The 20050-nt window shown below is 45.4% G+C and overlaps 1 protein-coding gene across 1 annotated transcript; it reads right to left on the bottom strand.

The window, feature by feature from the left end:
• Positions 1-1679: 1679 nt before the first annotated feature.
• SERPINA6 (serpin family A member 6) lies at positions 1680-19831 on the bottom strand. The gene is made up of 5 exons (XM_033191477.1): positions 19704-19831; positions 11380-12011; positions 7130-7397; positions 3501-3648; positions 1680-2035 (listed from the first exon to the last, which is right to left on the bottom strand). The coding sequence occupies exons 2-5, from the start codon at positions 11990-11992 to the stop codon at positions 1850-1852; spliced, it is 1215 nt and encodes a 404-aa protein (XP_033047368.1). The 5' UTR covers positions 11993-12011; positions 19704-19831; the 3' UTR covers positions 1680-1849.
• Between the last annotated feature and the right edge of the window lie 219 nt (positions 19832-20050).

Here is a 20050-nt window from a genome sequence, read left to right as displayed (position 1 = left end):
ATAGTGTTCCTGGTGCTGTAGGGGTTAGGATCATATTAGCTCAGTGTTAGGGCAACTACCATAAGATGGCCCAACCCCAGCCTCTACCTGGGGTTTTGCTTCAGTGCGTGTTGCTTTTGCAATAAGAAAGGAAAACCAGTGAATGTAGGAACTGATTCTGTGTTACTCTGTGTTCACACTGCCGTAAAGATACTACCTCAGACTGAGTAATTTATAAACAAAGGAGGTTTAATTGACTTATGGTTCCGCATGGCTGGGGAGGCCTCAGGAAACTTACAATTATGGTGGAAGAAGAAGCAGACAGGTCTTACTGGCAGCAGACAAGAGAGAGAGAGTGTGTACAGGAGGAAATGTCAAACAATTATAAAACCATCAGATCTCATGAGAACTCACTCACTATCATGAGAACAGCATGGGGGAAACCACTCCCATGATCCAATCACCTCCCTCCCTGGACTCGTGGGGATTACAGGCTTCTCCCTCCACACGTGAGGATTATAATTTGAGATGAAATTTGGTTGGGGGCACAGAGCCAAGCCATATCACACACATCTGCTATGTTTCCTCCTATCTTTTTGGAGCAAGACTCCGCTGTTCACCCACAACAGGCTTCCAGTGTCAGCTGCTCTGGTGGGAGCCCAGAAATGTTCAATGCCCCCAGGAAACCTTAAAGACCAGAAACCTTAAAAGACTTTCAGTATCTTACCTCTCATGGACCTGTCTGGGATCCTGTCTCTTTCCCACATACCTTCCTGCACTGCCCTGACCCCTAACACCCCATGACAAATTAAAGACGCCACGTTTGTCTGCACTTGTCAGGGTTGTTAAATCAAGTTTAGCCTAATGCAGCCTCCTTACATGTTTTAAATTTGGCCTAAAGGTTTCTCAGTACATCATGAACTATAGCAAGTGGAGGGACGAACAGACCATGGCCTACACTTGTGCCAGTCACCGAGTTTTGGCTGATCAAATGTAACCAAATAAGACAAACACAAACCTATAACCAATCCAGCTGTTTCTGTTCCTCACTTCTGTTTTCTGTACATCACTTTCCTTTTTCTGTCCATAAATCTTCTTCCACCATGTGGCTGCCCTGGAGTCTCACAGCTGATGAGGCTGTCCGATTTGTGAATCATTCATTGCTCGTTTATACTTTAGATTTAGTTCAGCTGAAGTTTGTCTTGTATCAGGGAAGAGGGGAGGGTTTGTTGGCCAGAGGAGCTGCTCCTCCTGTGGCAGTACCAGGTGTTATGACCTGGATGTTTGTGTCTCCCCAAATTGATACAGTAGAACCAAATCCCAAAGGTGATGGTGTTAGAGTTGGAGCTTCTGGGAGGTGATTAGGTCCTGGGTAAAACTCTCATGAATGGGATTAGGACCCTTATAAAAGAGGCCCCAGAGAGCTTTCTCTGCTCTTTCTGCCTTGTGAGGACACAGCCAGAAGGTGCTGCCCCTGAACCCGGAACCAACCTTCCCCAAAACCCAACCAGGCTGGCTTCTGATCTCAGACTTCCGGCCTCCAGAACTATGAGAAATGCATTTCTGTTGTTCATAAACCCGTGGTACTTTGCTATGGCAGCCCACACAGATGAAGACGCCAGGCCAAGGGATTTGCAAACATCACTTTATCACGGTAACCTCCAGAACCCCCCTGCCCTTCCCTTTAACCACGCTCGTCATCAGAGTCGCAATGACATTTATTACAAGATGCCTAAACGTAGACACAACTCTGGTTGGAGGGAGGAGAACTTGGAGGAGATTGGGGGAAACCTCCCACTCTCCCAAACATTTCCGTGGTGTCCCTGGTGCCCAAAGTCAGATAGTGCTGAGGCTCTGGGTGGGCGGTCTCTTACGCTGGATTCACAACTCTGGCCAGGAAAAGGCTGCTCCAGGTGAAGTGGTCGAATATCATGATGATGAAGGGCTGGTTGAAACGCAGGATGATAGGCTTGGACGTCAGGTTTAGGCTGACTCCAGTGGAGCCAGCTGTGTCCACACCCTCCTCACTGAGTTGCAGCACAGCTTTGTGGACCACCTGTTAGGTACAGAACAAAGATGGGCGTGAGACCTGCTGTGCGTTCTCACTTTCCTGCCTCATTGCTGGGACCCCTCACGTCCTTGGTTTTAGGAAGGTGGATCCAGGCTCAGAGAAGGTCACTTGCTGGATTCTTATCCAAGTGGCAGCCCCAGGATGATACAGCCCAAGTCTGTCCACCTCCAGAACCCAGGCTGCACCTACACTTCCTATCAAACGGGTAGGTTGGGCCCATCACACAGAGATCAGAGGTCTCATGGCTTGAACTGGGCTTCAATGTCCATGTTGGGTGCTTCTTGCTGCCCTGGGGTAGCGGAGGGAGATCTTGTTCCCTTTCCACTCTGCTGGGTAAATACTAGGGTTCGAGTTATGCAAAGTGTCTATGGCTGTTCTGTTTAGGAAAGCTGAAGCAGAATCTAAAAATGTAAATCTTTGACTGTTGATATGTCCTTGTTGTGATCAAAATTAGGAGGAGTTCTAAAGTCAGCAAAACGTCTGCCTAGCTCGTATCAAAAGACTCTGGTGGCTCATAACCTGGCTAATTAAGTAACAGGTGATATTGGTAAGCTCACAACACCCTAGAGGGTGAACTCCCGGTGACTCTTTCCAGCAAGCACACTCAGGCTCTGGTGGCTCTGTGAGTGGCACCCATGGCTAGGAAGAAGCTGAGCTGGGATTGGAACTCCTGAAGTATGTCTTGAGCAGATGAGGTTTTGAGTCAACAGGCTTGAGATCAAACATCAAACTGTTGTTTACTAGCTCTGTGACTTTGGGCAAGCTGCATACCCTCCCTGAGCAGGAGATTCCTCCTCTGAGAAATTGAGATAATACCCGCCTTCTGAGGAGGCAGCTGTGTTGACTCAATCCACTCACACGGCATGCATTTTACTGAGCACATATTATGTGCCAGGTACCACGGTGGCCACAAAGTCCTTGTGTCTTGCGGTCAGGGGCCACACATCTGAGTAATGGGGGCACACACAGGGCCTACACAGTTTGGGACAGATAGTAGGTGTTCAGTAAAAATTTTCTGAATGCATGAATAACAGAACATAAAGCCGAAGCATTTACGTAATTGAATGGATGTGATTGGCTAGAAAGCACAGTGTGATCCCAATTAGACATTTACCACTTTTCCTGTTTCTTTTTGCCAGGGGCAACTCACAGTTCTGCCATGACAACTTGGTTTTCACAGTGCCCCTCTGTGGGGTCCAGTGGGATGGGTAGGTGCCTGGGCTATGGCCCTCCTGTGTCAATAGCTTCCTGTGGGATCTCAGGGATGTCACATTTTCTTGCTGAGCCTCCATTTACCTCATGTGAGACAAGGGGCTTGGACTCGACCTGGGGTTCTCAGCCAGGGACCCAGAGGCTCACTCATGAATGAACTCAGGGCCACTTCCTAGTATTATATTTATATTGTGAATTTTGGAGGGGGAAAGAAAAGGTGGGCTTCCAAGACATTTACCTTTGATGACTTCAGTTGGGCATCCTGGGTGATGCCTGAGAAATTTGCCTGATTGGTGAACAAGTCTGCAATGCCCATTTCCTCCAGCACATCTCCGAGGTCGTAGACTCCAGAGATGGTGACCTTCGGAATGTACAGGTCCACCTGGCTGCTCGGGGTAAGCAGACAGAGTTAGACATTCCAGGGCTGGGCCTGGCAGAGGGGAGAGCAGCACCTCTTCTCCTGGACAGACTCTTATTTCCTTGTGCGCTCCCTCCAGCTCCTGCCCCTGAGCCTAACTTACTCTTTGTGGGTAGAAGGGATAAAGCAGGAGGCAGGATCTGTCTCTGCCTCCATGACAAAGGCAGCTTTCCCATGGGGTCTCTGAATTGCACGTTCTTTTCTTCTCTGTAGTTCCTTCAAGCTGATTCCACCTGGGATGCAGCTAGACCATGGAGCATTTAAGACAATAGTCCATAAAGAAGCATTTTTGGTCCCAGGAGAACCCCTGCTAGAAGCAGAGGACTGGAGGGAGTGCCCAGCTGGGAGCAGTGATCCCTGGCTCCAGCTGTGCCACTAATGCTGTGTGGCCTTAGCCAAGTCCAGCCCCTCTCTGTGCTAATGTCCTCACCTGCACACAAAGGTATTGAACACAGGCTCTCCCAGGGCTGGTGGGTGCTCTGTGATTCTGCAAGAATCTGATTCAGCTGGCAGTTTCTACCAGATGAAGCAGGTGGGGTTTCTAGAAAGGTAAGTTGGGTCACGCTAGGCGTAGCACGGGCATCTATGCTTTATAACATGTCAAGGCCTTAGTGTTATTTTTAAATTCTTCATGTGCCTTCTGCCCAGAAGGATAGCAGATGTCTGAAATACTGAAACTGAGGGGTGTCAGTGAACTCTCACTGGCTCTCTGGGCAGATGGGAGGAAAGGCACAAGACCTTCTCCTCACTGAGCAAAAGCAGCCCTGGGTGAGGCCTGGAGACTGGCAACCATCCCGTGTGAAGTGGAAGTCATCCTTTTCTGAAGGAGAGGGAGAAGAATCAGAGGTGAATGGGTGTGTACCTTCTCTAGGTGTGGAAATAGTAACAGAAAGAAAGGAAGGGAGACCAACTTATCCCAAACACCTGGTCTATGTTCTTTAATTTTTTTGTCTCCTCTCTCTCTCTCTCTCACACACACACACACCACACACGCGTGCACACACACATATACACACCTATGAAGTCGGAATCAACATCTTTAATTTCCAGGTTGAGATATCAACACTTAGAGAGGCTGAAGAATTCCCCCAAAGTCACACAACTGGGAGGCAACAGAACTGAAAAGGCCAGGACTAGTTTTGCCACCTGCCACCTGCTGCATTGTTGAAAGCTTTCTGAGAGCAAGGTAATGGGGCTTTAAGGTATATATTATTGATTAATGTTGCTCACATTGAAGTATTTTCATGAAAAGATTATTTTTGGTGTAAAGAAAGATAGACAGATAGTCTTTCCCATCATTTTCAATGGAGTATGATCTGGAATGCATTGTTTGCATCATGGTGCGTTATCAACCCCTTGTGGTACTATGCCTAAATTACAGGTTTTCTTTGGGCTGAAAGGAGGAAGAGATGACAAATGGATCCCTAGCATTGCCCAGATACAGGTTCACACCCACGCGTATACATGTGTACATACATACACACACACTCAAGCGTAGGTATGGATGGTTTAAGAACTGTGTCCTCCACATAGCTATAGGGGATTGCACAGAAGCATAGGGCTGACCACATGACTTCCCTACAGGAGAGAAGTCAAATTCCCAGGCACTTCCATGTGCATTCACAGAACTGGATGATCTTCTCTAGAAGCACCCAACATCAAACAGCTCTCAGAGGGTATCATTCAAAATGAAAACAATCTGAAACCATAAATCACAAAACCTACATATTAATAAAGTAGAGGAGCTTCCTCCTAGATTATCTACTGCAGAATTTTTAGATCACAAAATTTGTCCAAGCCAAATTTATCTCCTTCATTACTGCTGGCCCTCCATTGTTGGCACTCTGGGCATGGTCCCCTGACTTGGTTGGTGCCATGCCCTCTTCATGCCGGGTCTGAAGGCCACTTCCCACTGGCTGAACTTCCACTTAGGCTCAAGGCAGTTTCAAGGGAAAACAACCTGCTCTGCAGCGCTTCCCCATCCCCCGGGCAGAGTCAGGCATTCCCATCTCCCAGCCAGTGCATGTCACACATCTCTCTCGGTCTCTCTCAGAACTCACACTGTTGAACTCACATCATTGTACCGCTATTAATTCCAACAGAATCTGTTTTCTGCTCTAGAGTGCATGTCTTTAAGGGCTCTATTTTGTCCTATTCACTACTCCGACCCTTGTGCTTAGCTAGTGCATGGTACATAGCAGGTGCTTCCGTTTATGTGCATTGAATGAATGAGTGAATGAAATGCTGCCTGATCCACCAGCCTTCCTGAGCTACTCCAGATCTACATGCCCACTCCCTCCTCAACATCCCTTCTGCTTTTGAGTCTGCATCAGCCCACCTGCCACCAGGTTTCATGCTGGTTGGCATTTTCTGACTCTTCTGCACAGACAGAACTTGAATCTCCCTGAGAGTGAGGACCATGTTCTAAAGAACACCTCCTTCCTCCTTCAAGGTGAGGAGCAGGGCTGGGCACTCGCATGACAATAATTTCAATTGCTCTCTAGCTCAGGGGTACTTGGAGGGGAAGATCTCATTTGTTTATCCATCCATCCATCCATCCAACCATCCACCCATCCATCCACTCACTCATTCACCCATTTACTTATTAATTCATCCATTCATTAACTCATTCTCCATTCACTGACTCACCATTCTATGCACTCACTCACTAATTCATTCATTAATTCACTCACTCATTTGTTCTTCCATCCATTCACTCACCTATCCATTCATTCATTGATTCATTGCTGACTCACGTCCTCAGCTGACCTTGCCAGAGTGTCACTCCTGCACCAGCCCCTTGCTTGAACCTGAGGTCAGAGATAGATGGAATCCATTGGCTGCTTCTCCTCCTGATTACTGCCTCTTCAGGATATGCAGTCCTTGCTTTCTTCCTACTTACTTGCTTATTACCTACTTTAGCCTTGCTTTCTTAGTTGTTTCCTGATTGATTGATTGAAGAGTTAGATGCCCTGAGTAACTTAAGAACCATTCATATAGGTTTTGCATTGGCTCCATGATGAATACAGAGGTCATTTTCACTATATTCCTATGAGGTCTCCCAGGAATCTTTAGGCAGGGCCTGGTTTCAGGTAAGCAAGATGACAAAATGAGTAAGTGTGTAGCTGCGTGGTTGGCAAACTTAGTTTAAGAAAATGCTGCAAAAATATGACAATGCAGAGGGTGTGTATGAACTTCACAGGGAAAGGGGACCTCACTTGGTGAAATGTCCCAAAGTATTTCAGTATTGATGGACAGATCAATAAATTAGTGTGAGCTCCACATCAGAGAACCTTACAGCCATTGGAGACCCAGCAGACAGGAAAACAATGAGCCCTGGAGGCTGAGTCCAGGGAAGGAAGGATGCCCCGGCATACCCCCTTTTCACCTGCCCCACTTTCTGGGGACATGTGCATTGCAGAAATCAACACGATGGCTGGAGGGCTTACCTGTTGGTCAGGCCTGCGGACCACCTGTTAATCGTGTCCCGGCTCAGTGCAGCGATAACTGTGTTCATCTTCCCCTTGTCTGGAAGGATGAAGAAGACAGTCCCATTGCCCACGTAGTTCAGCTGTACCAGCTGGCAGGGGAGCTCCAAGTCATGAAGGTAACTGATGGTACTCGACTGGAACATCATGGGCACCTTCACCACAGTCTTCTCGTCCACATAGAAGTTCTCCCCGGTGCTTGCCAGGTCAAAGTGCTGTGTCCATGTGCCTAGGAAGAGGAGGAGACAGGTCTTTAGGGCAGAGAGGCAGAGAGGAAAACACAGTTCCGGGTCACCTCACGGGCCTGCTATCCAAGTGACACAGTGGCCTTCTGCATGCTTGGAATGTCCCCATTCAAACCTCAAGGGTTTTTAGGTAAGATATAAAAATTCTCAGAAATTTAAAGCCTGTTTCTTCCTCTACTTCTTGCAATGGGTTGAGGATGAGCTCGGTTTCTGAGATTGGCTTCTACACAAGGCAGTGGGGAGAGACCAAGAGGGTGTTGGTCCTTGGATTTGGGGGTAAAATTCGCTTAGCTCAGACTGTGCCTCGGCTCCCCATGCCTAGAGTGGGTCCCAGTTCTGAGGGCTTTGGAAGTGGTGCTGGACCTCAAGTCTCAAACTCAGAGTCCCTGGTGGGAAGTGAAGAGGCCATCTTCACCCCTGCCAGCCTGGCCGGCCCAGCTGAGGCTCCTGACGCTGCTGAATGGTCCTTCCTTTAGGTCACATTGTCCTAATGAAGAGTCAGGGTGAGAAGACTCCTCTGGGGTCACAGACTCCCACCCCCGCAGGCCCTCAGGTCCCCTCTACCATGTTCCAGGGTGCCACCATCCACTTTGGTTTTTTTTTTGCCTTGAGATGGGGAGCTCACTACCTTCACAGACGGGACTTGGCAGTACTGGTCAGCTCTGATGGGAAGAAAATTGCTCCTCAGACTGAGCCGAAGCCTGCCTGATTGTCCATCTACCGGAGTCCATCTACCGGAAACTCACCTGGGCTGAGTGTCACAGGGTCTCTGCTCTAGGTGAAGTCTCCCCAGTCTTAAACTAATGACTGAGGCCCTTGAGTCCAGCAGGTCCTGGGTGTCCTGGCTGCCATTGACCACAAGCCCTAAAGCCCTTGCCAGGCCACCATTTCCCAGCTGAGGCTCCCTAAAGGCGGCCAGAACATCACTCCAGGTAGCCCCTTCTCCATACTACTGTCTGTGGGATCCATGGATTGCTTGGCCAAAATTCTTGGTTCTGAGTCAGCCACAAACCTCTTGTAATAGCTACTGATGGAGACAACAGGGAGAGGCTGATGGATGTAGAGAAATCAGCCGTGGCTGCGGAGCCTAGAGACCCCAGAGCTATGCCGGTTCATTCTGAGTGACCTCACTAACCTCGGTGTCTGCATACACTGACCAAAGGTAGTAAACGCACCATCCGTCTGTCTCACGGCAAATAAGATCATTTGAGGGTTCTCAAATCATACTCCAAAGGAAGTCTAAAATCCTCAGAACTAGAGGGTAGTTGTATTTTGTGGCTAACTTACAGCAAAAAAAAAAAAAAAAGTGGGTAAAATATTTTTCATTGTTAGGTTTTTTTCATCCTTAACATTTTGCTGCTTGCTTTTTATGGAGTATTTCTTTGCTAGAAGCAAGCATAATGTATATAGTTTGACACAAAACAAAATACAAAATGGGGTTCAGCCTCTACTTTAAGGGATCTATTCTCAAAAAGTCCTGGGAGAATTGGTGGTAGAGAAAGAATTTATTGGGGAAAATCCGAGAGAGCAAAGATGGCTCCTCTGGAAAATCTTTTAACAATATTTTTAATGTTATTTAAAAAGAACTGTCAAGAAAGTCCAATAAATAAATCACACATCAGGACCATTTTACATATTCTACATTTAGTGACAATAGCTACACTAATCTTGATTTCTGTTTATTATCCTGGCTTGCTAGAAATATTGCAGAGTATTTTCCCAGCGGCTTTAACCAGAGACTTGCAGATTTGTTTTGCTGTGCCATAGAAAATCTGTGTACAATGAGGCATTTCACCCCCATCAATGTCTGGTCCTGCATTCAAGTGTTCAAAGTTTCTCTAATTTTGTAAGCTAAAGCTGTTGGTCTCCTATCCACTTAGCCTCACTGTGGTCGTGAGGACACTGTGAAACTTTGTGCAGAATGATGCCATGCCAGCACCTGTTCCACCAGATGCCCACACGTGCTCAGGCCTCTCTTAGGCTCAGGAGGGCACTCCCTGCACCTGGGTTTACCGTGCCTTTTCCCCAGGTTGTGTTGCCTGAACCTCTGTACAATCACTGCTGAGCTCCTTCCATGCACCAAACATTACACAAGGGCACTGGGATCTCCCAAAGAGACAAAGACACCCTGCACAAGAGCGCACAGCCTCGTCCGGGAGATGGTCTATGGAATTTGTGGGAGCACACAGAAGAGTTTTTGGGCAAACGTTCCCAGCCTCCCTGGCCCTCCCACAGTCAGGTGTTAAGAAGGCTGTCTGGCCGGGCGCGGTGGCTCAAGCCTGTAATCCCAGCACTTTGGGAGGCCGAGGCGGGCGGATCATGAGGTCAGGAGATCGAGACCATCCTGGCTAACACGGTGAAACCCCGTCTCTACTAAAAAATACAAAAAACTAGCCGGGTGAGGTGGCAGGCGCCTGTAGTCCCAGCTACTCGGGAGGCTGAGGCAGGAGAATGGCGTGAATCCGGGAGGCGGAGCTTGCAGTGAGCTGAGATCCGGCCACTGCACTCCAGCCTGGGCGACAGAGCAAGACTCTGTCTCAAAAAAAAAAAAAAAAAAAAAGAAGGCTGTCTTTGCCCAGTCAGCCTCTCAGCCTCACCATCCTGTGAGGAGGGCAGCCTCTCCTGGGAGTTCCCAGCCTTGTGCTGGAGAGCAGGAAAGACCCAGAGGCAGGTGGAGAAGAAGGACTCCTACAGATGCTAAGTTAGTCCAGGCAGTAAGGAGGTGCGGGATGGGAGGGGAGGAGAGCGCAGTCTGATGGGAGGTCCTGAGAGAGAGCTGGGGAGAAGGGGAAGGGGGCATGAGGAGTCCTGGCTGGGGATCACGCCTCCACTGATCTGATGATCTTGTCGAGAGACACATGTTCAATAGTGATACTGGCTTAGTTTGCTTATTTTGGCTGTTTTACCTGCATTCCTTTGAATATGATTGCTTAACTGAAACTCAACCACTTAGGTGCTAAACGAGATGATTGCCCAAATGAGACATGGGCAAACTGTGGAGCATGTGTATGAGGACAAAGATTTTCCTGGGTGAATCTGGGGAGGCTTCACAGAGGAGGTGACTTTTGAGCTAAGATTTGAAGTGAGGGAAGATGTTTTAGGCAGTCAGATAAGTTGCAAGAGGGCTCATGAGACAGAAGAGGCCTGGGCTTTGTGGTAGGCAGAATAATAGCCCTCCAAAATGTCCACATTCTAATCCCCAGAACTTGAGAATATGTTAGCTTTCATGTCCAGGGGGAGTTAAAGTTGTAGATGGAATCACAATTGCTAATCTGCTGGCCTTGAGATGGGCAGGTTATTCTGGATCACCCAGGTGGGCCATTATCCAGTGTAATCCTGAGGGTTTTTGTAAGTCAAAGAGGAAGGCAGGAAAGTCAGAATCAGAGAGATGTGATGATGGAAGCAGAGGTGGGAATGATGCAATTACTGGCTTTGAAAATAAGAGAGGCCCACAAGCCATGTGGCTTCTAGAAGCTGGAAAAGACCTGGAAGTGCATTCTCCACTAGAGATTCCAGGGTTTTATGAACAGGAAGGTGAAAAACTGAAGCAAGACCTGGTTAGAGCAATGTATGCAGGATGGCTCTGGGGGCATCTGGGAGTTCCCGAGGGGTGGGTACGGTTCTGTCTGGTTCTAGGCCATTTTTCCAGTCCCTGGCCCAGTACTTGACAGTCAGCATTTGTGGAGCACGAAGCAGCCAGACTGTTCATGGTTACAGGTGTAGGCCTCAAACCAACCTGCCAGAATGTGGGCACACTGCTCAACCCTTCCGGGTGGCATTTTGATCTTTTGTAAAATAATATAATTCCACCTACCCAACAGGACTGTGGTGAAGATGGAGAGTCCCAGATGTATATGTGCTTTACAGAATCAAAGACTTTGCCCAAGAGTGTGCCCTGGATTTTAACGGCTGTTATTATTCCTGGCCATAGTGGATGGGCCTTCAGACTGGGATGGGTGGGAATACCTTTGAAGAAGATATAGTTGACTAGGACGAGGACGGCTGGGCTATCCAGCCCTGACAACAAGTCGGCAATTTTCCCCTGTGTCTTACTCTTGACATAGCTGTTGATCTGTCTGCTGGCTGTTGCCCAGTCCCGGAAATTCATAGCCAAGACCTCTGACTCATAGTAGTGCTTGATGTCTGCTGAGAATGACTCCAGCAACTCCAGGCTGCCATCAAGAAACAAGGCATTGCCCATGGTCATTTCTAAACTGGTGTCTGACTCTGCAAAGAGTTGGTGGAGGTGCTGGAAACCCTGGTGGATCTCAGTCTCAGACCTCTCAGTGAGGTTGAAACCCAGGCCCTGGAGAAGCTGGGCCCGTGTATGGCCACAGGTGCCCAGGGACAGCATAGCTAAGGCCATGGAGATGCTCACAGGGGAGATGAAAATGTTCTTCTTGGGACTCAAGGCCACTAAGTGCTTATACAGGCTGAGGGCAAAGTCAGCGTTGACTGAAGCCAGGTCCCGGTGATGGTTACTCATGTTCCTATAAGCAGCATTAGGATCCATGGCCTGAACGGTCCAGAGGCCACTGGTGGACAGCCAGAGAAGACAGGTGTACGGGAGGAGTGGCATTGTCCAGTATAGCCAGGCCCTGCCAAATCAGAAAAGCTTGTTAGATGATGTGGCAGTCTCTGAGTCAATGGGGCATAGTGCAACAGGAGGCAGGCAAAAGACCCCATTCGAGCCCCAGTTCTTTCCTCCACACTGGCTGTCTTACCTGGAGCACATCACAGAGGGCACTAGACTTCAGTTTCCTCATTTGGAGATATGAATAACACCCGTTATGATTTATCCAGTGCCTACCAGGTACCCAACAATGATCTAGGTAGTCTGGCTATATTCAGTCATCTAACCATGACCAAAACATTCCTAAAGTAAGTATTGTTAACCTGATTTTAGGCAGGCAGAAATAGGTGCTCAGAAAGGTTAAAACCCACCCAACAGATATGTTCAAAATGCTTGAAGAAAAACAAAACACAATTAAAGCATTCCCAGAAAAACAAAAGCTGAGTAAGCTTTTTCCCACAATACCTGCCCTGTAAGAAATGAGAGGCATTTTATTTCAGATTGAAATGAAAGGACACTGGACAGTAACTTTAAGCTGAATGAAGAAATAAAAGACCTCTGGTAAAGGTAGATGCATGGGCAATTATAAGTTACATTTTTGGCAGTAACTGGAAACAGGTGGGAACAGAGCTACAAGGAAGCAGAGCTTTTGTATACTATTGAAGTGAAGGTGGTTATATCAAATATATTCTGGACTAAATGTATTATGAGCATACATATTGCATTTTGGTTTAATTTATTTTCTCTACTGTTTTTCTATTGATTTTATTTATCTCTGTTCTAATCTTTATTATTTCCTTCTGCTATTTTTCAGTTTAGTTTGTTCTTTTACTAGTTCCTAAATTATAAACAAAGACTAAAAATTACTTTTACACATTAGCCTTCTAAAATACGATACAAATATATGCTGTCTACAAGAGACTCATTTTAGATCCAAAAATGCAAATAGACTGACTGAAAGTGAAAGGATGGAAAAGTTACCCCATGCAAATAGTAACCAAAAGAGAGCAGGGGTGGCTACACTAATATTAGACAAAATAGATTTTGAATTAACAATGTTCCAAAAGACAAAGAAGGTGATGATATGTTAATAAAGTTTTCAGTACAGCAAGAAGATACAACATTTTTGGTTCTTCGTTTCCTATATTACTGTCCTTTTTTGTTTTTAGTTTTTGTACTGAAATGCTTTTTTGTGTTGAAACACTTTAATAATTCTATTCTCATCCCTTTATGGTTATTATGGGGATTACATTAACATCCTAAAGTTAACACCTGAATTTGAATATATGCCATTGTTTATTTGAGATCTTTTTGTTTTTCAAATGTGTTTACAGCTATGCATTTCTATCATCCCACTGCTTTCACTCATTCCATAAGTTTTGGTATGTTGTGTTTCCATTTTCATTTGTCTTTAAGTATTTTCTAATTCCCCTGGTGGTATCTTTTTTGATGCTCTGGTTGATAAAGAGTGTGTTGTTTTTTCCACACTTTGTAAAATTTCCAGTTTTCCTTCTGTTAATGATTTCTAGCTTCGTCTCATTGTGATTGAAGAAGATACTTAGTATGATATCTGTCTTTTTAAATCTATTGGCTCTTGATCTGTGGCCTAACATAGGGTCTATGCTGGAGAATGTCCCGTGTGCACTTGAGAAGAATGTGTATTCTGTTGTTGTAGAGTGTTTTGTATGTGTCTGATACATCTAGTTTTTACTGTGATGTTCAAGTTCTCTTTTTTCTTACTTATTTTATGTCTGGTTATTCTATCCATTATTGAGAATGAGGTATTGAAGTGTCTAAATTGCTGTAGAACCATTTCACCCTCCAATTGTGTCCATTTTTTGCTCAATTTATTTTGTCCCAGACACACTCAAAAATAATGTTTTACCAGCTGCTAAGGTCTGAATGTTTGTGTCCCCACAAATTCATATGTGGAAACCTATTCATGGGGTCTCTACCCTCATAAAAGGAATTAGTGCCTACAGAAAAGAGGCCTGTGGCAGTATTTCTGGAAGAAATTGGCATATGAATCAGTAGATTGAGTAAAGACAGCCACCTTTACCAATATGGGTGGGCATTTTTCATCCATTAAAGGCTGGATGGAACAAAGAGGTAGGGGGAAGGGCAAATTCTCTTTTCTGTCCCTGAGCTGGACATTCATGTTTGCCTGCCCCTGAACACTGGGGCTCCTGGTTCTTGGACCTTTAACCTCTGGGACTTAAACCAGCAGCCTTACTAGGCCCTTTTCCTACTGTGGAGCTGCACCATTGGCTCCTCTGGTTGTCAGGCCTTCAGACTCAGACTGAATTACATGGCTGGCTTTCCTGGGTCTCCAGCTTGCAGATGGCAGACTGTGGGACTTCTCAGCTTCTATAATTACATAAGGCAATTCCCATAATGCCTCCTCTTACATATATGTCTATATATCCTATAGATTCTGTTTCTCTGGAGAACCCTGACTAATATAATGGATTAAATTAATTTTGAGAGGCTACTAATAGGATTATACACCATACCCAATGTGGATTTATTTCTGTAATGCAAAGATGTTTCAACGTACAAAAATTGATCAGTCTCATACATCATATTAATAAAAGAAAGGAAAAAATCACGTGATCATCTCAATTGGTGCAGAAAAAAGTATTTGACATAATTCAACACACCCTCGCATGGTAAAAACACACAACAGATTGATACAATCAAGTGTAAAGAGGTGCCTGGAGAACGTTCAGTTGGTCCACGCACTGGGAGAATGGGGTGGAGCCGTGGGAAGTTTGTGCCCTTTGCAGCAGGGAGGAGCTTGGCCTCTCTCTCCTGATCCTGTGTGGTGATCTGGGGATTCCATCGGTGAGATGAGGGTCTGTTAACAGGACTCTCTCTCGCTTTGCTGAGTTATTTTCCTTTTCACCCAGTAAATTCCATTTTTTTCATCCTTCAAAGTGTCTGCGAGCCTAATCTTTCATGGCCATGTGACAAGGACCCCGTTTTTAGCTAGACTAAGTAGAAAGTCCTACAACAAAATTAGTAATAGAAGTAACAGAAGAAAACTACCTCAACATAATCAAGACTATATATTTATAAAACCTATTATACTCAATAGTGAAAGACTGAAAGCTTTTCCCTGAAGATCAGGAACAAAACAAGGATGCTTGCTCTCAGTACTTTTACCTAATATAGCACTGGAAGTTCTAGCCAGAGCAATTGGGCAAGGAACAAAAAAAGGTATCCATATTTGAAAGGAAGAAGTAAAATTATCTGTGTTCACAGATGACATGGTTTTATATGTACAAAACCCTAAAAATTCTACAAAAAATTCTGTTAGAACTAACAAACAAATTTAGCAAAGTTGCAAGATATAAAATCAATTGCATTTCCCAACACTAACAAAGAAAAAATTTGAAAAGGAAATTAAGAAAACAATTCCATTTACAATAGTATGAAAAAGAATAAAATAGGGATTAATCAGGGAGGTAAGAGACTTATACACTGAAAAGTACAGAACAGTGCTGAAGGCAATTAAAGAGGACATAAATAAATGGAAAGACATCCTGCATTTGTGGATTGGAAGAAATTGCTAAGATGATAATACTATCCAAAGCAGTCTATAGATTCAATGCATTTTCTATCAAAATTCCAGTTCTGTATTTCACAGAAATAGAAAAATTCATCCTATAATTTGTATAAAAATCTCAAGGGACCTGGATAACCAAAACAATACTGAAAAAGAACAAAGTTGAACATCTTGCACTTTCTGATTTCACAATTTACTACAAAACTATAAAAATCAAAACAGTGTGGTACTGGTATAAAGACATACATATAGACCAATGGAATAGAATACAGAACCCAGAAATAAGCCTTGCATATATAGTAAAATGAGTTGAACAAGGGTGCCAAACCATTCGATGGGGAAAAGACAGCCTTTTCCACAAGTGGTGCTGAAAAATTGGATATTTACATGCAAAAGAATGAAGATGGACCTTTACCTAACACCATATACAAAAATTAACTCAAAATAGATCAGTGACCTAAACATGAGTTAAAATTATAAAAATCTTAGGAAAAAACTTGGGGGAAAAACTTCATGATATTGGCTTTGGCAATAATTTCTTGAATATCACACCAAAGCCATGGGCAACAAAAGAAAAAATAGACAAATTGGACTTCATCAAAATTGAAAACTTTGTTCATCAAAGGATACTATCAATAAAGTAAAAATGCAACTCACAGAATGGGAAAACATTTGCAAATTTCATATCTGATAAGGAATTGATATCCAGGATATATAAAGAACTCCTAAAACCCAAGAACAAAAACAAGAAAACAAATAAACCCAGTTAGAAATGGGCAAAGGACTTGAGTGGACATCTTTTCAGCGACAACACACAAATGGCCAATAAGCACGTATAAAGATGCTCAGCATCACTATTCATTAGGAATATCAAAACCACAATGAGATACCACTTCATATCCATAGGGATGGCTATATAAACAGACAAACAAAACAGAAAACAATAAGTTGGCACACCAGGCATGATGGCCTGTGCCTGTAATCCCAGCTACTCCAAAAGCTGAGGTGGGAGGAATGCTTGAGGCCAGGAGTTTGAGACCAGTCTAGGCAACATAGCAACATTTTTTTTTTTTTCCGTTTCAAAAAAAAATTTTTTTTTTTAATTTAAATGTTAGCATGCATATGGGGAAATTGGAACCCTTATTCTTTGCTGGTAAGAATATAAAGTGCTACAATGTGTAGAAAGCAATATGGCAGTTCCTTAAAAATTAAACAGAATCATCATTTGACCCAACAATTTTGCTTTGAGTATATACACCAAAAAACGGCAAGCAGATAGTCAAGGAACTTGAATAGATAATTGTAGACTAAAGTCACAGCAGCATTATTCACCATAGCCAAAAGATGGAAACAACCCAAATGTCTATCAATGGATGAAGGAATAAACAAAGTATGGTATAAACATACAGTGAAATACTATTCAACTTTAAAAAGGAATGAAATTCTGACATTTCCTACAACATGGATGAACCTGGAAGACATTATGTTATGTGAAATGAACCAGACACAAAAGGACAAATAGAGTCTAATTCTACACCTAGAGTAGTCAAATACATAGAGACAGAAGTAAAATTGTGGATACCAGGGGCTGGGGCAAGGGGAGATTGAAGAATTATTGTTGAGTGGGTGTAGAATTTCAGTTTGGGATGATGAAAAAGTTCTGGACATGGAAGGTGGTGATGGAGGCACAACAATGTGAATGTACTTTTAATGCTACTGAATTGTACACTTGTAGTTAAAATGTTAGGTATTATATTTTCCCACAATACAAATTTAAGGAAAACATTAAATATAAATGATTTAAGAAGAGTTGCATAAATGGAATTTTAAAAATCCACCCAGCTTGCAGTGAGCTGAGATCGCACCACTGCACTCCAGCCTGGGTGACAGAGTGAGACTCTGTCTGGATTGGGCTCCCAGCGCTGCTATGTACAAATGAGGTGATGTAGGACAGGCTATTTAAACTCTGCCTCAGTTTCCTCAGTATAAAAAGAGCTGATAATAATACCTCTAGCCTTACCCATTTTTCTGGTGTTTGTCTCTTCTCTAGTAGTGCCTCTGCACAGCCTCCTCATCTCTCCCAGAACTCAGCAGTAACCACTACCTTGTCCCCTGCCTTCTGTTTAACTCCCTCCAGCCCTTTTACCCATCTGCACCTGCATCTTCCTAAATTCCTGAAAATTCAAGCTGGTCAGTTCTGCTTTGAAGTTTTCAGGGGCTCCCCATTGCCCACGACGAGGCTGATTCTCACTAACGTAGCCCAGGGGGTCTTTGTGACCCAGTCCCTGGTGACAGTTCTGCCTCCAGCCTCAAATCTGGCCCTTTGAGGTCTCAGCCACAGCAACACTGGGTGTCAGGGGTTCTTCCAGCACCCACCAGCCTTTTATCCCACTGTGGGTCAGGGCAGGGCGGGGCAGGTCACATCACTACAGGGCAGGTTACAGCAAGACAGGTCACTGCAGTTCCCCAGGGCAGGTCATTTCGATTTTTCCATGTTTGCTGAGCCAGCTCTGGGCTGGGAGCAGGGAAGAAAGATGGACCTGCCTCAGCCCTGCCCATGTGGCTCCAGTCTGTAGGTCGCTCGTCTCCCTGCCTCACCTGGCTCACTCCATCTTGTCCTTTGAGACTCAGGTCCCAGGTCACCGCCTCCAGGAAGCCTTGCATCTGTGCTTCTCTATGGCCTTGCCCCATGACAGGCAGTGAAATCTTTGCTTAGCCCTGGTCACTGCCATACCTGTCTGGGATCTCCTCTTGGGCACAGGCCCTGTGCAGCATGATGCCAATGGTAGGATGGGCTCCCATCCCTTTCCTGCCATCTCTGCGGAGATTGTATGCCTCACCTTCTCCTGTGTTAATTCTCTAAGATGAGGGTGAAAACTCCACCCACCTGACAATATTGTGAATACCAGACGTGGTTGTTATCAGTGCTTGGCTTATGTGACCTCATTTAATGGAGCATCGTGGGGCCCAATTTATAGATGAGAAAACTGAGATCCAGGGAGACAGAGTAACTCCTCCTGAGCTGGAATTCTAAACCTAGATGTCTGACTTCAGAGCTTGTACCATGCCATTCTGCCTGTCTCTACAGAAAGGAAAATGATGAGTAAAAAAGCTCTTAAGAGTACCCAGCCATGGCTGGGTGTGGTGGCTCACACCTGTAATCCCAGCACTTTGGGAAGCTGAGGTGGGCGGATCACCTGAGGTCAGGAGTTCGAGACTAGCCTTGCTAACATGGTGAAACCCCGTTTCTACTAAAAACAAAAAAATTAGCAGGGTGTGGTGGCGGGTGCCTGAAATTCCAGCTCCTCGGGAGGCTGAGGCGGAAGAATAGCTTGAACCTGGGAGGCAGAGGTTGCAGAGAGCTGAGATCACGCCATTGCACTCCAGCTTGGGCAACAAGAGCGAAACTCTGCCAAAAAAAAAGAGTACCCAGCCATATAAAAATGCAGAGTGTCAATATTGTTCATGCATTTCATGTCAAGTATGCCCTCTTTGTTCCTCATCTCTGAAGAGACTCAGTAAATATTCACTGTGTTCTGTTTTCACAAATGCCCTACCAGCCAGGGACAGTTCCTGACCTTCTGTATTGAAACCTCAGGACATGCGGTTCAGTGCAGACAGCTCTGTTCTCCGTGCATTATCTCCGCCCCAGGTCACTGAGTGAGGAGCTGTGGTGGATAGATCTGCGTGACTCTGAAGAATACCTCTGCTCTGGGCCAGCTGAGCCCTCCCTGGCCCCCACCCGCGGCCAACATCCTTCATCAGCGGTGCCGACTAGAGCAGATGCATCGTAGCTCGCAGGCTGCGACTCTGTGGCTGTTGTGGGTGTTGTGGCTGTCTGGCTGGGCTTAGGAGCATCAGTCACGGCAGTGGATGAGAATGGTTCTTAGCTACAGCCCTCTGTGTCAAGTCCCTGCATGGCAGGAGCCCAGGGGACATCAGAACCACTGTGGATGACTCACAGACTCTGGGATTTAGAAAATCCTCCACAAGGTTGCCTCATAACACTGCTGGCTGCCCTAATGTTCAATGTACTGTTAAAAAAAACAAAACATCTCAACAAACCAAACAAGCAAGCAAGCTGCAGCCCTGGCTTTGCTCTGGAGGCCGGGCAGGGGGAGGGATAGAGGGTTCTCAGTTGTTACTCACAGTCTGCGGTGGGCTCAGGCTGTTTCTGCTGGCTTGGTCCTGCTGTCCTGGACCTTAGCATGTGTACAGTAAGCCTGCGGGGGATGCTGCCTGTTAAATTTTGTTTGCCAGCTTTCCGGGTGGTTAATGGTTAGAGGGGCCAGTGGCCTTCGCCGCTTGGTAGTCCTCTCCCCCGAGCCATTAGCCAATGGGAGGCTTTGTCAGGAAAGTTGAGTAAACACAGTAATGCTGCAAATTAACTTTGCTCTGCGTTCAATTCTATGAAGTTTTTTTTATACCAAAATGTGGCTGGAGTTGCATCAATGTGGTTGCCCTGTGTCAGTTGGCGGAGATGTCTTAGGTGTCTG

The sequence above is a fragment of the Trachypithecus francoisi genome, unplaced genomic scaffold (assembly GCF_009764315.1).
Source record: "Trachypithecus francoisi isolate TF-2019V2 unplaced genomic scaffold, Tfra_2.0 Lachesis_group3, whole genome shotgun sequence".
Taxonomy (NCBI): domain Eukaryota; kingdom Metazoa; phylum Chordata; class Mammalia; order Primates; family Cercopithecidae; genus Trachypithecus; species Trachypithecus francoisi.
Note: the sequence above shows the minus strand (reverse complement) of the source record. Positions and strands in the feature narration are given on the sequence as shown.

Bases quoted from the DNA above. Each gene is read 5' to 3' on its own strand.
- SERPINA6 (XM_033191477.1), bottom strand. From the start codon at position 11,992: ATGCCACTCCTCCCGTACACCTGTCTTCTCTGGCTGTCCACCAGTGGC. The intron at 7,398-11,379 runs GTATTCCCACCC...TCCTCTTCCTAG, and splicing joins CAACTATATCTTCTTCAAAG to GCACATGGACACAGCACTTT. The intron at 3,649-7,129 runs GTAAGCCCTCCA...TACCCCGAGCAG, and splicing joins TCCGCAGGCCTGACCAACAG to CCAGGTGGACCTGTACATTC.